This window comes from Oenanthe melanoleuca, chromosome 1 (genome assembly GCF_029582105.1).
Source record: "Oenanthe melanoleuca isolate GR-GAL-2019-014 chromosome 1, OMel1.0, whole genome shotgun sequence".
Lineage (NCBI taxonomy): Eukaryota > Metazoa > Chordata > Aves > Passeriformes > Muscicapidae > Oenanthe > Oenanthe melanoleuca.
Window position 1 is genome coordinate 939759 of NC_079333.1, and position 15742 is coordinate 955500.

General features: G+C 55.4%; 1 protein-coding gene across 1 annotated transcript in view; it reads right to left on the reverse strand.

Annotated features, from left to right (window-relative positions):
• Positions 1-631: 631 nt before the first annotated feature.
• Positions 632-15742, reverse strand: part of SLCO2B1 (solute carrier organic anion transporter family member 2B1) — a 35576-nt gene continuing 20465 nt past the window's right edge. The window contains exons 9-16 of the mRNA XM_056487200.1: positions 11038-11146; positions 7223-7387; positions 5943-6135; positions 5009-5165; positions 3471-3634; positions 2561-2625; positions 1230-1350; positions 632-1151 (exon numbers count right to left, since the gene is read on the reverse strand). Coding sequence (XP_056343175.1) covers positions 977-1151; positions 1230-1350; positions 2561-2625; positions 3471-3634; positions 5009-5165; positions 5943-6135; positions 7223-7387; positions 11038-11146 — 1149 coding nt within the window. The 3' untranslated portion in view covers positions 632-976. The remainder of the gene's footprint in view (positions 1152-1229; positions 1351-2560; positions 2626-3470; positions 3635-5008; positions 5166-5942; positions 6136-7222; positions 7388-11037; positions 11147-15742) is intronic.

The following is a 15742-nucleotide window of genomic DNA, read 5'->3' on the forward strand; positions in this document are numbered from 1 at the left end:
AGCTAAATTCAGTCACTTCACCACAGGCCTTCTCCCTTCCACTTCCTGCACACCCAGCCTTTCCCAGAGGATATTTGCCAGGGTGGGAGGAGGGAATTAATTTTGCCCTCCATGTATTTCTTTTCTGCATATTTGCATTGAACTTACAAGTTTTGTTTTCTCTACTAAATTCCATCCTGGAGCCAAAAGTGACAAAGTTACCCAGTGGCTGTGGCTGCTCGCTGGTGGTAGGAGCAACACAATTCACTCTTGGGTGGGAAGGAGCCCCAGGACGGGAAGAATGCAGGAAATGGAGGCAGCTGAACCAAAATAGCACCAGGCTGGGCTTCCACCCCATAATTACAGCCAGAACCCCCTTCAGGGAGCCAGGGGCTGGCTGGTGCTGGGCTCAGATGGCTCAGCCACAAGCTCTACCCAGTCTGGAGTGGCTCCAACCTTGTCCCCTGATCCTGCAACCCTGAGAAAAGTTCTGTCCTTCTCAAACTGCAAACCAGGAATGCACCTGAACTCCCTCGGGCTCCTCTGAGCTCCTGTGATAAACACTGACTATCAGAAAATAAGTGCTGATAACACAGAAAATAAGAATTGTAATGATAATCATCAGTCACAGAGATCTACGGGTTCAGAAAAATCCATTTCTTAAAAATGATTTATTAAAAAAAAACCCCACACTGCAAAACCTTTCAGGTTTATGGCTAATGCTCACTGCTGGCATCACCGAGACAGTCAGCAGGAAAAACCGCTGTGAAGGACAGGAATCCAGGAGGCTGCAGAGTCCAGGGCTGTGGAGCAATCCCTGTGAGGAACAAGCTGCACCCCTGAGGTGGAGAACAGCGTGTGGGGGGCCCACAGCACTGCAGAGCAGTGGAGATCTCCATGGCAGTGGATTGGAGGCAGCCCCAGCTCCATCCCAGGCACGGCTCGGCTGTGGCTGTGGCCTCAGCTCCCCAGACAGCTCCCAGCTCACTCCTCGGTGTCACACCTTGGATTCTGGGCTCTTCAGGGAGTTTCCTGCCAGCTTCTCCTTCTCTGGCTGTGCCTTTGCCCCCCCTGCCCGGCCGGCGTGCCGCTCCTGCTTGCTGAGGATGGCGTACACGGCCCCGAAGCACAGGAAGGCGCCCACCTCGAAGAAGAGCTGCAGCCCCAGGTACCTGTGTGCACACGGGCTCAGGGCAGCTCCTGGCACCCGGGGCGTTCAGGGGGAGCCTCTGCCCCGCGCCCAGCCCTACCTGTGCCTGAAGAGGGTGTTGTCGTAGTACCTGCAGGCAGCCCGGCGCTCGCAGCGCCGCTCCCACAGCACGCACGCCGTGTCGATGGCGCTGCCGTACAGCACCGGGCCCGGCATCCACGCTGCAAGGCAGGGCTGGGCTGGGCTGGGCTCCCGCCACAGGCACCCCAAAGCGGGGCTCTGGGTGGGTGCCGCAGCCACCCCAAAAACAGGGCCCAAACCAGGGCCCTGAGTGCCGCAGCCACCCCAAAAACAGGGCCCAAACCAGGGCCCTGAGTGCCACAGACACCCCCAAAACAGGGCCCAAACCAGGGCCCTGAGTGCCACAGACACCCCCAAAACAGGGCCCAAACCAGGGCCCCAGGTGCCACGGCCTAAAACATGGCCCAAACCGTGGCCTAAACCAGGGCCCTGGGTGAGTGCCACAGCCCAAACCACGACACAAACCATGGCCTCAGGTGCCTCAGCCACCCCAAAACCATAGCCCTGGGTTCCACAGCCTAAACTACAGCCCAAACCATGCCCCAGGTGCTGCAGCCTAAATTGCGGCCTAAACTGCGGCCTAAACCACAGCCCAAACCATGGCCCAAACCATGACCCAAACCACGGCCCCAGGTGCCACAGCCCAAACCACAGCCCAAACCATGGCCCAAACCATGACCCAAACCATGGCCCCAGGTGCCACAGCCCAAACCACAGCCCAAACCACGGCCCCAGGTGAGTGCCACAGCCTGAACCACGGCCCCAGGTAAGTGCCACAGCCCAAACCACAGCCCAAACCACAGCCCAAAGTGGGTGCCACGGCCCAAACCACGGCCCCAGGTGAGTGCCACAGCCTGAACCACGGCCCCAAGTGGGTGCCACAGCCCAAACCACGGCCCCCGGTGCCACCGGCAGGTACCTCCTGCACCCCTCAGTGACAGACACTCCACCACCACCCCAGGCAGCCTGTTCCTGCTCACCTCCTCCACCCACTGAGCATTTATTGCTCCTTCCCACGGCTGCTGAGGCATTTCCTGGGGGCCTCCAGGGCAACATGAATTTTCCCCCTTGGAAAAGCTACTGGTGGGATGACAGGACAGGGTGTGGAGCCCCCTGATGAGCTGGAGGTGCACAGAGCAGTGTCTGCACACAGCCTGAGCTCCTGCACCTGAAGTCACTCCCAGCCCTCCTTTGTTTACACACGGAGATGGAGCCCTTGGAGCTGCCTTGTCTCATCCCCCACGTGCAGCCCCAGACCCTGCAGGGCGGCATCTTTCCCTGCCCTGGGAAAGCCCTCTCCAGGAGCTGCCATTGCTTTCCAGGATGGGATTTTAACACATTTCAATTTACCTAAAACTCTCAGCAGCATGAACTGTATCCCAACAGCGAATGATTTGTCTTCAGGCTGGATGCTCCTGAAAAACAAAATGCAACGTGCCCTCTGGCAATCCCAGCAGGATGGATGCTTCCCTTCCTTTTTTTGGTCTGGAAATCCTGCCAGACCCAGGAAGAGCTTGAAAGTACCATTTACAGACTAAGACAGAGATTCCATCACAGCTTTCCCCTCTGCCTCAGCTTTACCCACTCCAGGGTCCAGCCCCACCAGCCTGGGCTCACATCTGGGCTGGCTCCATCCTGCTGCCACCCCACAGGCACCTCTCCCAGGGTGTGGGAAGCTGGAGCCCTAATTGCCTCTCTGCACTGGGAGGGCAGGCTGCTTTCAAGCAGAGGAAGGGAATTAACTTCTTAACTTCTCACAGGGCTGCCTTAAGAAGAGCCCAAATGCTGCTGTGCTGGATTACTGCTGAGTTCATGGTGCATCTTGTGCTGAGCTAAAGCCACAGCAGGAACAGGGCACGAGGTGCAGCCCAGGGCTGGGTTAACCCAGGACTGATTTAACTTAGGGCTGGTTTAACCCAGGGCTGGTTTAGCCCAGGGCTGCTGTAACCCAGAGCTGGTGTAACCCAGGGCTGGTTTAGCCCATGGCTGGTTTAACCCAAAGCTGGTTTAACCCAGGGCTGGTGTAACCCAGGGCTGTTTTAACCCAGGGCTGTTTTAACCCAAAGCTGGTTTTATCCAGGGCTGGTTTAACCCAGGGCTGGTTTAACCCATGACTGGTTTAGCCCAGGGCTGGTTTAGCCCAGGGCTGGTGTAGCCCCAGCCAGGCCATGCCATCCCCAGTCCCGCAGTGGACAAACCCTGTCTCCTGAGCCAAGCACGCCCTGTGTGGCTGCCCAGGACTGTGGCCAGGGGGTCCCACCTGAGGATGAGCATGAAGGAGGGCGTGTGGGACGTGCTGGCGAGGATCCCAGCCAGGCAGGACAGCACCACGAAGGGCACCAGGAGGTGGGAGCAGCCGGTGCCGCAGGAGCCCGGCCGCGCCAGCCCCGCGGGCCCCGCCACGCAGCTGCACCCCGAGTAGTTCTGCAAAGAGGAGAGACACCACTGCTGCTCACGGGCCCTGCACCTGCAGAGGGAGGGAACGCTGCCAGCTGCCAGGAGAAGGAGAGGGGTAGATTTGTCTGGAAATGATGAGCAGTAATTAGCACTCAGTGCTTGGGGAGAGCTCAGAGCCCCGTCCGGTGCTCCAGGAGAGCTGCAGAGGGACTGGAGACAAGGGCTGGAGGGACAGGACATGGGAATGGCTTCAGACTGACAGAGGGCAGGGCTGGATGGGTATTGGGAAGGCATTGCTGCCCCTGTGCCCAGGCAGTGTCCTGCTGTGAGCCCCTTCACCCAGGGCTGTGTGCAGGGCAGAGCTGCAGCCACAGCCAGAGCCCAAGATCAGGGCAGTGTTAAATCAAACATGTCAAACCTCACCTTTGAGAGAGGCTCATAAATAACTAGCAGAGCCTTATAGCAAAGAAAAGGTGCCCTGGAGTGATGGATGAGGAATTTTTCCTTTTCTCTATTTTTTAGTCATGATTCTTTTTTTTTCTTGTTGTTTAAAACAAGAAACTCCTGAGTTTGTTGTTTTCTTTTTTAAGAGACCTTTAAATAAAATGAGCAGGATCTTTTGGTTGCCAGAGGGGGTGGCAGTTTGCAGAAGGGTGACCCCAGAGGCAGGGTCTCCCAAACCCTCGTTCCTACATCCAAGCTTACATGGTGCCCTCTGGAAGGGCTGCAGCAAAGCTGGGCACACACCTGTAGGGTTTTCTGCAGGCTGGGAGTTCCTGGAAACCCTTTCCAGGAAGGCAGTAGGCAATGAGTGCCAGAGGTCCCTGTACTGGCTGAGATACTGAGAAGGGCAAGAAAAGAGTAAAATTTCCAAGAAAGCAGGGCTGGAAGAGAGAGGCATGGTTGAGGAGGAAAAAAGCAGTTGGAAAGGATCTGCTGTACAAAAGGCAGGCGTGGGGGTGCAGGAGAGCACACCTGGGACTAAGCTCTGGCAGAAATCATAATTGATACTAAAATCAAGTGCTGTTAATAACAAAATGCTGCTGCAAACTGCCCAGACAGTCCCGGGCTGCCATTCCATCCTGTGCCGAGAGTGCAGCACACAGCCACCCATCCCACACGGGCTGCTGAGGACCTGTGTCTGCACGGCAGAGCCTTCCTCAGGCGGGGCTGTGAGCTCCTGCAGAGCCAGCAGAGCTGCTGGGTCACTCAGAGCTGCCAGGCCCCAGTGACAGGCGGGGGGCAGCACAGGAGGGAGCAGCACAGGGCAGCAGAGGGACCCAAAGCAAGGCAGGGCTGGGAGCAAAGCAGGGCTGGGAGCAAAGCCCGCTCTCCCCGCCCTCCCAGGCAGCCCCTGCCCCTCTGGCAGTGCTCCCCCGGCAGCCTGGCCGCAGGACTCACCAGGATGGAGCCGGCAGCGGGGCTGTGGGCGCTGCTGCAGCCGGCAGAGCAGGGCGAGGTGAACTCCACGCCGTCCGAGCCGCACACCGGGTTGAAGCCCGTCTCGGGGCAGCGGCACTGCGCGCTGCACTCCAGGCTGTGCGGTCCAAACCCGGAGCTGAGCACGAGGAAAGGGTTAATGCCAGCTGGGGAGCATCACCACAGTGCATCTTACAGAGAAAACCAGCTGCGTGTGTGCTGAGACACCAAAAAACCACCTGGCTGCACAGCAAACCCTTCCCCGTGTGTCAGTGAGGACCCGGGGAATTCCACCATCACCCCAAACCTCTGCTCTGCCCGGGCAAGGCATCCCAACCTCAAACGGGCACGGCAGCCACCCACCTCCTTCATACTGGGCTCTGGGGTTCTTGCAACACAGCTGTGGGAGGGAGGGAGGGAGATTCCTCCTAAGGGCTGGGACCACAGCACACAGAACAGGGAGTTCAGAGATCTGGATCAAGCCTTGAGGGCACACGAGAAGGTCCTGCCCACACTGAACTGCCACAGCTTGGATGGTGTGATCCCAGGGCATGGCTCCTGCCTCAATGATTCATCCACCACACTTTCCAAGATGAAAACTCGTGCTGTTTGTGCCAAAAAGCGTGTTTACTTTGGGTTCCACGCTTGCTCCTCAGTAGGAAATCTCACTGGTGGAACTCACATAACCCTGCTCCCAAAAACCTCGTGTGTAAAAGGTTTTACCCCCAAGGAGATCATCTGAAATGACTCCACCATGTGTGGAAGAGGTCACAAAGGCTGGCCTAAACCTGAGGATGCAGCACACTTGTGTTTACCCACAAGAATCCCTTACTTTATCTCCATCAGCTGCCTCTGCTGAGGGCACAAACCCCTTTCTGGGGATCCTGCCTGGCTGCCCCGTGCCCAGCTGTGGTACCTGTCCCAGTAGGTGACACCTGCCACCCTCTGCGTGGGGCAGCCCAGGAAGAGCAGGGGAAAGGCTGCGAGCAGGCACAGCAGCATGCCCAGCAGGCACAGGGCACTGCACTGCCTCAGCGACATCTGGAAGCGCTTCAGGATGGCGCCGCCCACCACGATGCCGACCATGGCCCCGGGGATGTTCACAGCGCCTGGGGAAAGGCAGGGCACCGGCTCAGGGCACCACAGAGTGCCTTGGGCGGCTTGAGCATCACAGTCCCACCCCTTCCACCGCCCCACACTGCCCCACCCAGCCGGGCCCGGACACTTCAGGGGCAGCCCCAGCATCTCTGGGCACCCTGTGCCACCCTCCCTGGGAGCAGCTCCCTCCAACACCCAACCCAAAGCCATTCCCCCTGTCCTATCACTGTCCCTTGCTTTCCACCTCTGATCTGTACCAGTTCCTTCTCACAGCAAAGACCCAGAGCTCCTATTCTAACCAGGTTCCTATTTCTCAGCACAGGTGATTCAGCAGGGAACAAGGTTTTTGCAGGGACTGGTGGAATAAGGCTATGAAAAATCAGCAAACTGGTGCCTTATGTATCCATGCATGCAAGATGTCAGGAGCAGTGGAAAGCTGTGCTTCACCCAGCAAAATGTGATTTTTCAGTGTCGACAGGAAGAAACACCAAGTAAGCCTGGGGAGGATGTTTAATTTCTGTGCAGTGCAGGACTGTGCCCATTTCTGTAAAAACCCCATTTATGTAACCCCCATGTTTTGGGTGTTTTGGGGGGGACACCAAAGTTCAGCTAGAGATATGCAAAATGTTTAATTCAGCTAAGGATCAATGGGGAGGTGCTTTCAGCCCATAAATACCCACGCAAGGAAGGAATTTCCAGCTACAGAAAGCTTTTTGATCTGAAAAAAAAAGGCCAAGCAAGACTCAGTAGTGAGAACAAAGGCCAGAGAAATGAATCTGGAGCACGGTGCTGACCTGAAGCAGAGGGTAAATGAAGGCTGGGAACAGCTCAGCTGGGCCCTGCTTCAGCATTTAACCTTCCTGCACCCAGCCCTGGGCACTGCCTGTCTGCTCTGCTCACTTTGCTCTCATCTATCTGCTGCAGACCTCAGAGGCCTCTTTCCCTGAGGTGCTGTTTGCTCAAAAATGTGTTTTAAACCCTTCTGTGGCAGGATCTCTGAACTCTCCAACCAGTTCTGAGAGGGAGGCTTTATTCCAGAGCAATTCTCCCTAAGCCCTGGATTACTTTTTAAGGGGCCAGAAGCCCAGCAACACTTACCAATGATCATGTTGGCCAGGGAGGCTGTGAGGGAGAACTGTCTCTCCAGGAACTTGCCCATGAAGGTTGCTAACCCAGCAACCATGGCAGAGATGTTGACCTGAGCCAGCACCACCAGCAGGTACACGGGGTGCCGCAGGTTCCTCAGCAGCACCGCAGGGAAACCTGGAAGGACAAGGGGGACCTGCTGCACACAGAGCAGGGCACAGAAAATATCCATCCCACAAGAGTCTGGGCTGGAACTGCAGGGCTCATCTCATTCCACCCCTTTCCTTGCAGCTTTCTGGCAGAGCTCCTGCTGAAACAATTACAAAAGTAGATGGGAAGCCATTAAAAGTTAATTTATTTGTTTGCTGCGGTCGCAGTTTCAGTGTCCTTTTTGTTTCCATCATGCAAAACGCATTTTTTGATGACAGGCACAAAATGCTCCAGCAAACTGCCCTAGGGCTGAACCCTTGAGAGGTCTGCAGCCCCTGCTGCCAGGGGCCTGGGGTGCCCCAGTGTCCATCCTGGGGCGATGTCCCTTCCTGCACACCCCAAACCCCCTTTCTGCTCCTGCTCTGCCCTGGCTGCCACGCAAAGGGCAACTTCCAAACAAACTGCTGATGAGTTTCCCAGATGAGGGCTTGGGCAGCCAATATGCTGGAGCAGAGATAAGGAATTAACAGCCAGGATTAATGCAAAGGACTGCCATAAATTAATGGTGTTAATTCTTGGCAGCTGACAAACAACTGGGACAATCTTTCTATCTGCTGCAGCACAGCGGCACCAGGAGCTCTCTGGGGCTTGTCTGGGGGCTGGCCCCAGATGGGGATGGATTTCTGCCCTAAATGTTCTGGCAAGGACAAAAGGACCCTCTGTGGGTGCAGTGGGCAAAACTCCGTGGCAGCAGCCCCTCCAGCTCAGCACTCTGCCCTCAGCTCAGGCAGCAGCCCAAAATCGTGCAGCTGCAAAAGGGGTGCAAGCATACAAAGCATGCTCAGGGACCCTGGAACACTGACCTGGGGAGGCTGCAGTCAGTGGGGAGGGAAGAGCTGCATTTCACCAGCGTGAACCCAACAGGGGACATGGTTTTGCTGTGCCACTAAAGGTGCTGGTTTTTGAAGAGCATACCTGGAATTGCTCAGCCATATTGCAGATAGGAAACCTCAGCTTGCTTGCTGAAAAATCTCCTGAGAGCCAACCCAGCCTTTTGTGGGAATCTTCCACTGAAATGTCCTTTCCTCTGGAGGTCTCTGCTCTTTTTAATCAAGCCACACCCCTGCTGCCACCCCAGATCAGGGGTAAAAAGCTGAGCAGGTACCCACTTCATGATGGGAGCAGCAAGATTTCCATCCTCTGCAATCCCCACCCCAGCACTAACTGGAGCCTCCTCACAGCTCCAGAGAGGAAGCTGGGCAGACAGCAAAAGCAAGTGGAAACTTTAAAATAATAGTAAAAAAAAATATCCTTGAAACTACCTTTAGGGAACATAAGAGACAAAAAACAAGTCACGAGTGCAGCGTTGCAATTGCTTTGAAGATCACCTTTAATGGGCTAATTCCCAGTATGTGCAGCAGAAGCTGCACATCCTCCCAGGTGTCTTCAACAGAAGCCTGGAAATTAGCAATGGAAATGACTTCAGGCAAGCTAAATCCTACTTCTTTCCTTACTGCAGGAAGATCCAGTGCCTGCAGAAGGAGGAATGTGTGAGTGTGAGGAGCAGGGTGCAAGCCAGTGACAGGCAGAGCATCTGTGCCAGAGCCAAGATCTCTCCCAGCAGCTCTGAGTGAGGACAGAGGAGCTGCTGCCCCTGGGCTGGGTGACCTCAGTGCCTGGAGCGTCCCCAGAGAGAGCTGAGCCCCCAGCCTGCACACAGCCCGTCCTGGCCCTGCTCTGCCCGAGGCACAGCCCCCAGCGCTGCCAGGGGGCTCAGACAGGGCCCCTCTGCCATGGGCCCCACCCACCCTTGTTCTGCTTCCAAAATTGCCACAAGAGGGATTTTGCTCTCTGCTTATCCCCCAAGCAGCAGCACCACGTTTCCTTCTCTGTAACCATGGAATGGTTTGGGGTGCAGGGACCTTAAAGCCCCCCCAGTGCCACCCCTGCCATGGCAGGGACACCTCCCACTGTCCCATTGCTCCAGCCCCAGTGCCCAGCCTGGCCTTGGGCACTGCCAGGGAGATTCAGGCTGGAGAATCTCATCTCCAAACGCTGCTTTCATAAATTACCATGTAGAAAATAACAGTAGAAAGAGAAACAGAGAGAGGAAACAAAAGAAGCAGGAGATGGATGAAATGGGAAGGGAATTCTCTTTCCAGTGATTTGCAGATGAGCCAGCCCTGAAGTCTTTATGCTTCACCCTTTTTGTCTCATCTAACCATCACACACTCCCTGCCACCCCGTTCCTGCCTCTGAAAAGAGTTTTGTGTTAGAGATCCAGGTGATTTCAGCAAGATTGCTCTCCTGACATAAACCAGACACTTCATTTATTTCAGAACCAGGCTTGGGGGATAAATTCTCAGAAATAATGAATTTATTAGCACAGCCCTGACACAGCAACACTGCTTCAAGCCCTGATCCAAAGCTGCAGCTGGAGCAGAGCAAGATATTTCCTCCTCTCTGCACCCAGGACTCATCTTTATTCGTGTTTCAGAGGCACAGAGCAGAGTGCTGGTGTGAAAATCCCATCTGAGCACTATCAATCTGCTCCCACGCAACTGCTTCCATCACACAGGTTTCTAAATGACAGTGCCACAAGGTCAGGGGGGGAAGAAACCCCCGAGTGCCTCCTCTAATTGAGCATTAGGCTGACGAGTAACGCTGCCAGCAGCGGGGGAACAACCTGCCCACGCCTGCCTGGCTGTGCCTGCCCTGCACTGACCTTCAGAACCAGAGAATTTCCAATAAATTAACCGGATAATATCTGGGAAATATGGGGGAAGCTGGCAGGAGTGCCTTCAGAGGGCCACATTTCATAAGTAGCTGTCAAAGTGCAGAGTATTTAAAAAAGCCAAACATCCCAACCATTAGCAGATGCCTCCAGAGACTAAAGGCCGGCTGATCCCCGTCAGCACAAAGAGCCCACTCATTTCCAAACAACTTAATTGCACTGGATTCAAATCTCCCTGTGGATTTGAAGTGCTCAGAGCCTGGCCAAGGCAGCACTGGCCACTCTGAGTGGGACTGGAGGTCAGCCTGGCTTGGAGAGCCAGGTCAGCCTTGAGGAGAGAGTGTGATGAGGCTTTTTGGGGATGAAACGTTGCCAGTGCTGCTGCAGGTCTGATTCCTGCCATGGCCTGAGAACTGAGCAAGAGCAGCTGCATGCACCCAGACCCCTCTGACTGAAGGGTTCTCTCCCTTCCCACAGCTCTGCTCCAGGCTCACAGCTGGCACCCCTCCTCCCTGCCTGGATTTGGGCTCTGGTGAGATTCTGGCCTGATTCCTACTGCCCATGAGCCATAAATCACAGAGGGGTTTGGGCTGAAGGGACCTTAAAGCCCATCCCAGCCCTGCCATGGCAGGGACACCTTCCACCAGCCAGGCTGCTCCAAGCCCTGCCCAGCCTGGCCTGGGACACTCCAGGGCAGGATGTGACACCCAGAGTGACCAAGGCCAGGTGCTCTGGCTGTCATGAGGTGCAGCAGGGCAGAGAGGGCAGGCTGGGAGCAGAGGGGTTAAACCCAGCACTGAGCCTAAGGTGCCTCTCAGGGGCTGATCCAGGAGCTGGGCTGAGCTCAGGGGGAATGTTCCCTGGCAGCACTGCAGCCCTGGCAGGGCCAGCCTGGCCGTGTGTCCTGCAGCAGGAACGTGGGGTCAGGGATTCACACACTTACGTCTGATGAACTCCGGGAGGGAGAGGCTCTCCATGTGCTGGGAGCTCGGCCTGAGCTGGCTGAGCATGTCCTCCCTCCTGCTGCTGTGCCTGGCCTTCCCTCTGACCACCTGGGGACACACAGAGCTGTCACTGCTCACACCCTGCCAGAGCTGTCACTGCTCACACCCTGACACAGGACAGTCACTGCTCACACCCTGTCACAGAGCTGTCACTGCACACACCCTGACACAGAGCTGTCACTGCACTCACCCTGTCACAGAACAGTCACTGCTCACACCCTGACACAGGACAGTCACTGCTCACACCCTGCCAGAGCTGTCACTGCTCACACCCTGACACAGAGCTGTCACTGCACACACCCACACAGAGCTGTCACTGCTCACACCCTGACACAGAGCTGTCACTGCTCACACCCTGACACAGAACAGTCACTGCACTCACCCTGACACAGAACAGTCACTGCTCACACCCTGACACAGGACAGTCACTGCACTCACCCTGACACAGAACAGTCACTGCTCACACCCTGACACAGAACAGTCACTGCTCACACCCTGACACAGAGCTGTCACTGCTCACACCCTGCCAGAGCTGTCACTGCTCACACCCTGACACAGGACAGTCACTGCACTCACCCTGACACAGAACAGTCACTGCTCACACCCTGACACAGGACAGTCACTGCACTCACTCTGACACAGAACAGTCACTGCTCACACCCTGCCAGAGCTGTCACTGCTCACACCCTGCCAGAGCTGTCACTGCACTCACCCTGACACAGAACAGTCACTGCTCACACCCTGCCACAGAACAGTCACTGCTCACACCCTGACACAGGACAGTCACTACACACACCCTGACACAGAGCTGTCACTGCTCACACCCTGACACAGAACAGTCACTGCACTCACCCTGACACAGAACAGTCACTGCACACACCCTGACACAGAGCAGTCACTGCTCACACCCTGACACAGAGCTGTCACTGCACACACCCTGACACAGAACAGTCACTGCTCACACCCTGACACAGAGCTGTCACTGCTCACACCCTGCCAGAGCTGTCACTGCTCACACCCTGACACAGAACTGTCACTGCACTCACCCTGACACAGAGCTGTCACTGCTCACACCCTGACACAGAACAGTCACTGCACTCACCCTGACACAGAACAGTCACTGCACTCACCCTGACACAGAACAGTCACTGCATTCACCCTGCCACAGAACAGTCACTGCTCACACCCTGACACAGAACAGTCACTGCACACACCCTGAACAAAACAGTCACTGCACTCACCCTGACACAGAACAGTCACTGCTCACACCCTGACACAGAGCAGTCACTGCACTCACCCTGACACAGAACTCACTGCTCACACCCTGACACAGACTCACACCCTGACACAGAGCTGTCACTGCACACACCCTGACACAGAGCTGTCACTGCACACACCCTGACACAGGACAGTCACTGCTCACACCCTGACACAGAACAGTCACTGCACTCACCCTGACACAGAGCTGTCACTGCTCACACCCTAACACAGAACAGTCACTGCACACACCCTGACACAGAGCAGTCACTGCACTCACCCTGACACAGAGCAGTCACTGCACTCACCCTGACACAGAACAGTCACTGCACTCACCCTGACACAGAGCTGTCACTGCTCACACCCTGACACAGAGCTGTCACTGCACTCACCCTGACACAGAGCAGTCACTGCACTCACCCTGACACAGAACAGTCACTGCTCACACCCTGACACAGGACAGTCACTGCTCACACCCTGACACAGAGCTGTCACTGCTTACACCCTGACACAGAACAGTCACTGCTCACACCCTGCCCAGCTCCCCTGCCCTTGCCTCTCCCCCAGAGCATGGCCCACGGTGCCCTGTGTGTGTCCAGCTGCTGCTCCAGTGGGCTGACACATCCACCACATCCACGCTGCAGAGTTCTCCCAGCTCTCCTGACACTGCTGGATCAGCCTCCATCAGTACCAACTCCCTGACTCAGCTACCCACACCCAGGAGTGCACACCTCTGCAGGAAAGCTGGATGGCCACAGGGATGGTTTTCTGCCCCAGAGCTCTGTGTGTGGGCACACCACAGGCTGGATCCCACCTGCACAGCTTTGGGCACTGGTTTGGATGGAGGAAGAGCTCTGCTGCAGCTCCTGCACCAGCCTGAGCTGGACAAGAGTCATCCAGCAGCAATTAGAGACCTGTAATGGCCAGGAGGAAATGGCAGCTCTGGGCTGGAATCACCTCCTTTGCTCTCCTCTGAGAGTGGTCATTAAACCACAGCCAGCTCACAGTGTCTGTGCTCTGGGTGCCACCTGCCCCTTCTAAAGGCAAGAGCAATGAAACTCCTTTCCTGTTTTGCATTGCTGGAGGTCAGGCTTTCATACACTTTTCAAATGCAAAGATAAAATCCGGCTCCCTTTCACTTTTCAATTGTGTTACAGGGGCTCTTCTCCCTGCTCTGAAACTGCAGCATTTTCCCAAAATACATTCAAGCTGTTCCTGACTGTGGCTTCCTCAGCTTCCAGCTGTTTGTACTTCTGAGAGTCAACAGCCTGCACATCCAGACAAAGCCCCAGCTCCCCAAACCCCCAGGCTGGGATGTCCCTGTGTGTGACCCTTGCAGGGGATGTTTCTGTGCTGGCTCAGAAGCATGTGGAGCAAAGCCCTCACACAGGGGAAAGCTCCTCTCCCTGTGCTGCCTTGGCCTTGGTGTGGCTTTTGTGCTGCCTGGAAGGGTCAGGAAATACCTTCCTCTGGGATGAAGGAAAGCAGGGGCAGAAGGAGAAACGGGAATCCTGCTTGCTTGCTGCAGATGGTGCTGGGGTGGGGCTGGAATGGTGGCTAACATGGGCTGGCTGCTCAGCCCTGCCCCAGCATCAGACTGAGAAGCAAACTAAGCTTGCAAAATGCCCCCACTCTTGGATTTTCCTGGACATTCCTTAAAGGACTCAGCTCCTTGGTGCCACTCATTGCATCTCACGATTTTGCAATGAGATTTTGTCTGCATGGATGATTTAGCCCAGCAGCTGTGGCTGCCCCTGGATCCCTGGAAGTGTCCCAGGCCAGGCTGGAAGGGGCTTGGGGCACCTGGGACACTGGAATGTGTCACTGCCCACGGCAGGGGTGGCTTTAAGGTCACCCATGCCGTGATTGCAGAGCCACTGGCACCACTGGCACCCTCACAGGGGATGGAGGAGGCACACAGGCTTTGGAGGAAGGAGAATGGAGCTCCCACACATTTTGCCCCAGGAAGAGCATCCCCAGGCTGACCTTGGCCTGGGGAAATCCCCATTTCCCTGCACAGACAGGAATAAATCCAGGGATGGCTGAGCAGGGCTCTGCAGGAAAGGAAATGAAAGCAGCTTTTCCTGGCAGCTCCTGCTCTCCCCACCTGCTACTGCACCTGTGAGAAGGGCAGCCAGAGGTGCCAGCAGCCTGGGTTTATCCAAACACACCCTGGAAACAGGATAAATGACCTGCTCTGTGACAGAGAGGTTTTCTTGTTTATTTTGAGGTGTCTGCAGAGTTTCCCTCTGGCTGTGAACAGAACCTGGCACTCCCAGCTCACTGAAAAGTAAGGTCAGAGAAGTTATTTTCATATTAGACAAACAAAGTGCAAAACCTCACGGCTTGGAAAAGAATTATTTTCCTTCTGACAAGGTCAGGCTCCCTACAAACACTTCATTATGCCTCTTCCAGCATGTGTGGGTCCCTCCAGGGACCCTGTTTCCAGGAGTGCTAAAATAACCAGCTGGGGGCACCTTGCTCCCACCAAATGGGAGGATTATTTTTAGCTGCTGTTTGTGCCTGTCTTTAAAGCTCCCTGGGGAAAATCCAGCTGTACAGACCAGCCCATTGCTGCAGCCTGTCCTGCCACTTGGCCCTCTCTGTTCCCTTGTTCCCTGCACTCCTGGGCTGCTGCTTTGGGAGCTTTAGTGAGGCACCCAGAGCATCTTTCCAGAGAAAGACCTTGATTTCCAGCACCTAATGGTTTGAAAATTTAAGTTTCACCAAGGAGAGTTGGACAGGAAGGGACAGGACAAGGGGGAATGACTTTAAGATGAAGGAGGGCAGGATTGGATGGGATATTGGGCAGGAATTGTTCCCTGTGAGGATGGAAAAGCTTCTCTTCTTCCAGAGCAGCTGTGGCTGCTCCTGGATCCCTGGCAGTGCCCAAGGCAGGCTGTAATCTGGGATTGTGGAAGGTGTCCCTGCATCATGCAGGGAAGTAAGTTTGTGCAACCTCCTGCCATAAGTTTTTCCAACCCCAGCAGTGCTGAGTGACTCAGAGACGCTGCAATATCGTGGCAATACTGCTGCCTGGGATGCAGCAACAGCAGCAGAGGGCAAAGCATGAGCTCCACTGGCTACACAGCAACTGGAGAGGGCCTAAAGTTCCAATCCAGGGGATGCTTCAGGCTCATGGAGGCAGGATCAAACTGGAGTTACTGGGGAAAAAAGCTCTTCTTGACTGAAAACAGGTTTTCCAGTATAAGAGCCTCATCCTCTCATCCCCTTCCTGATTTCATGACAACCTCTTGGCTTTGCCATGATCAGCCCTCAATAGGATTATTCAGGATACTTTGGTGCTAGAAGCCAACTGACAAGCAGCAAAGCAGAGAAATAAAAATGTTCTGCATTTGGAGTGACTAATTTACAAAAAAAAAAAAA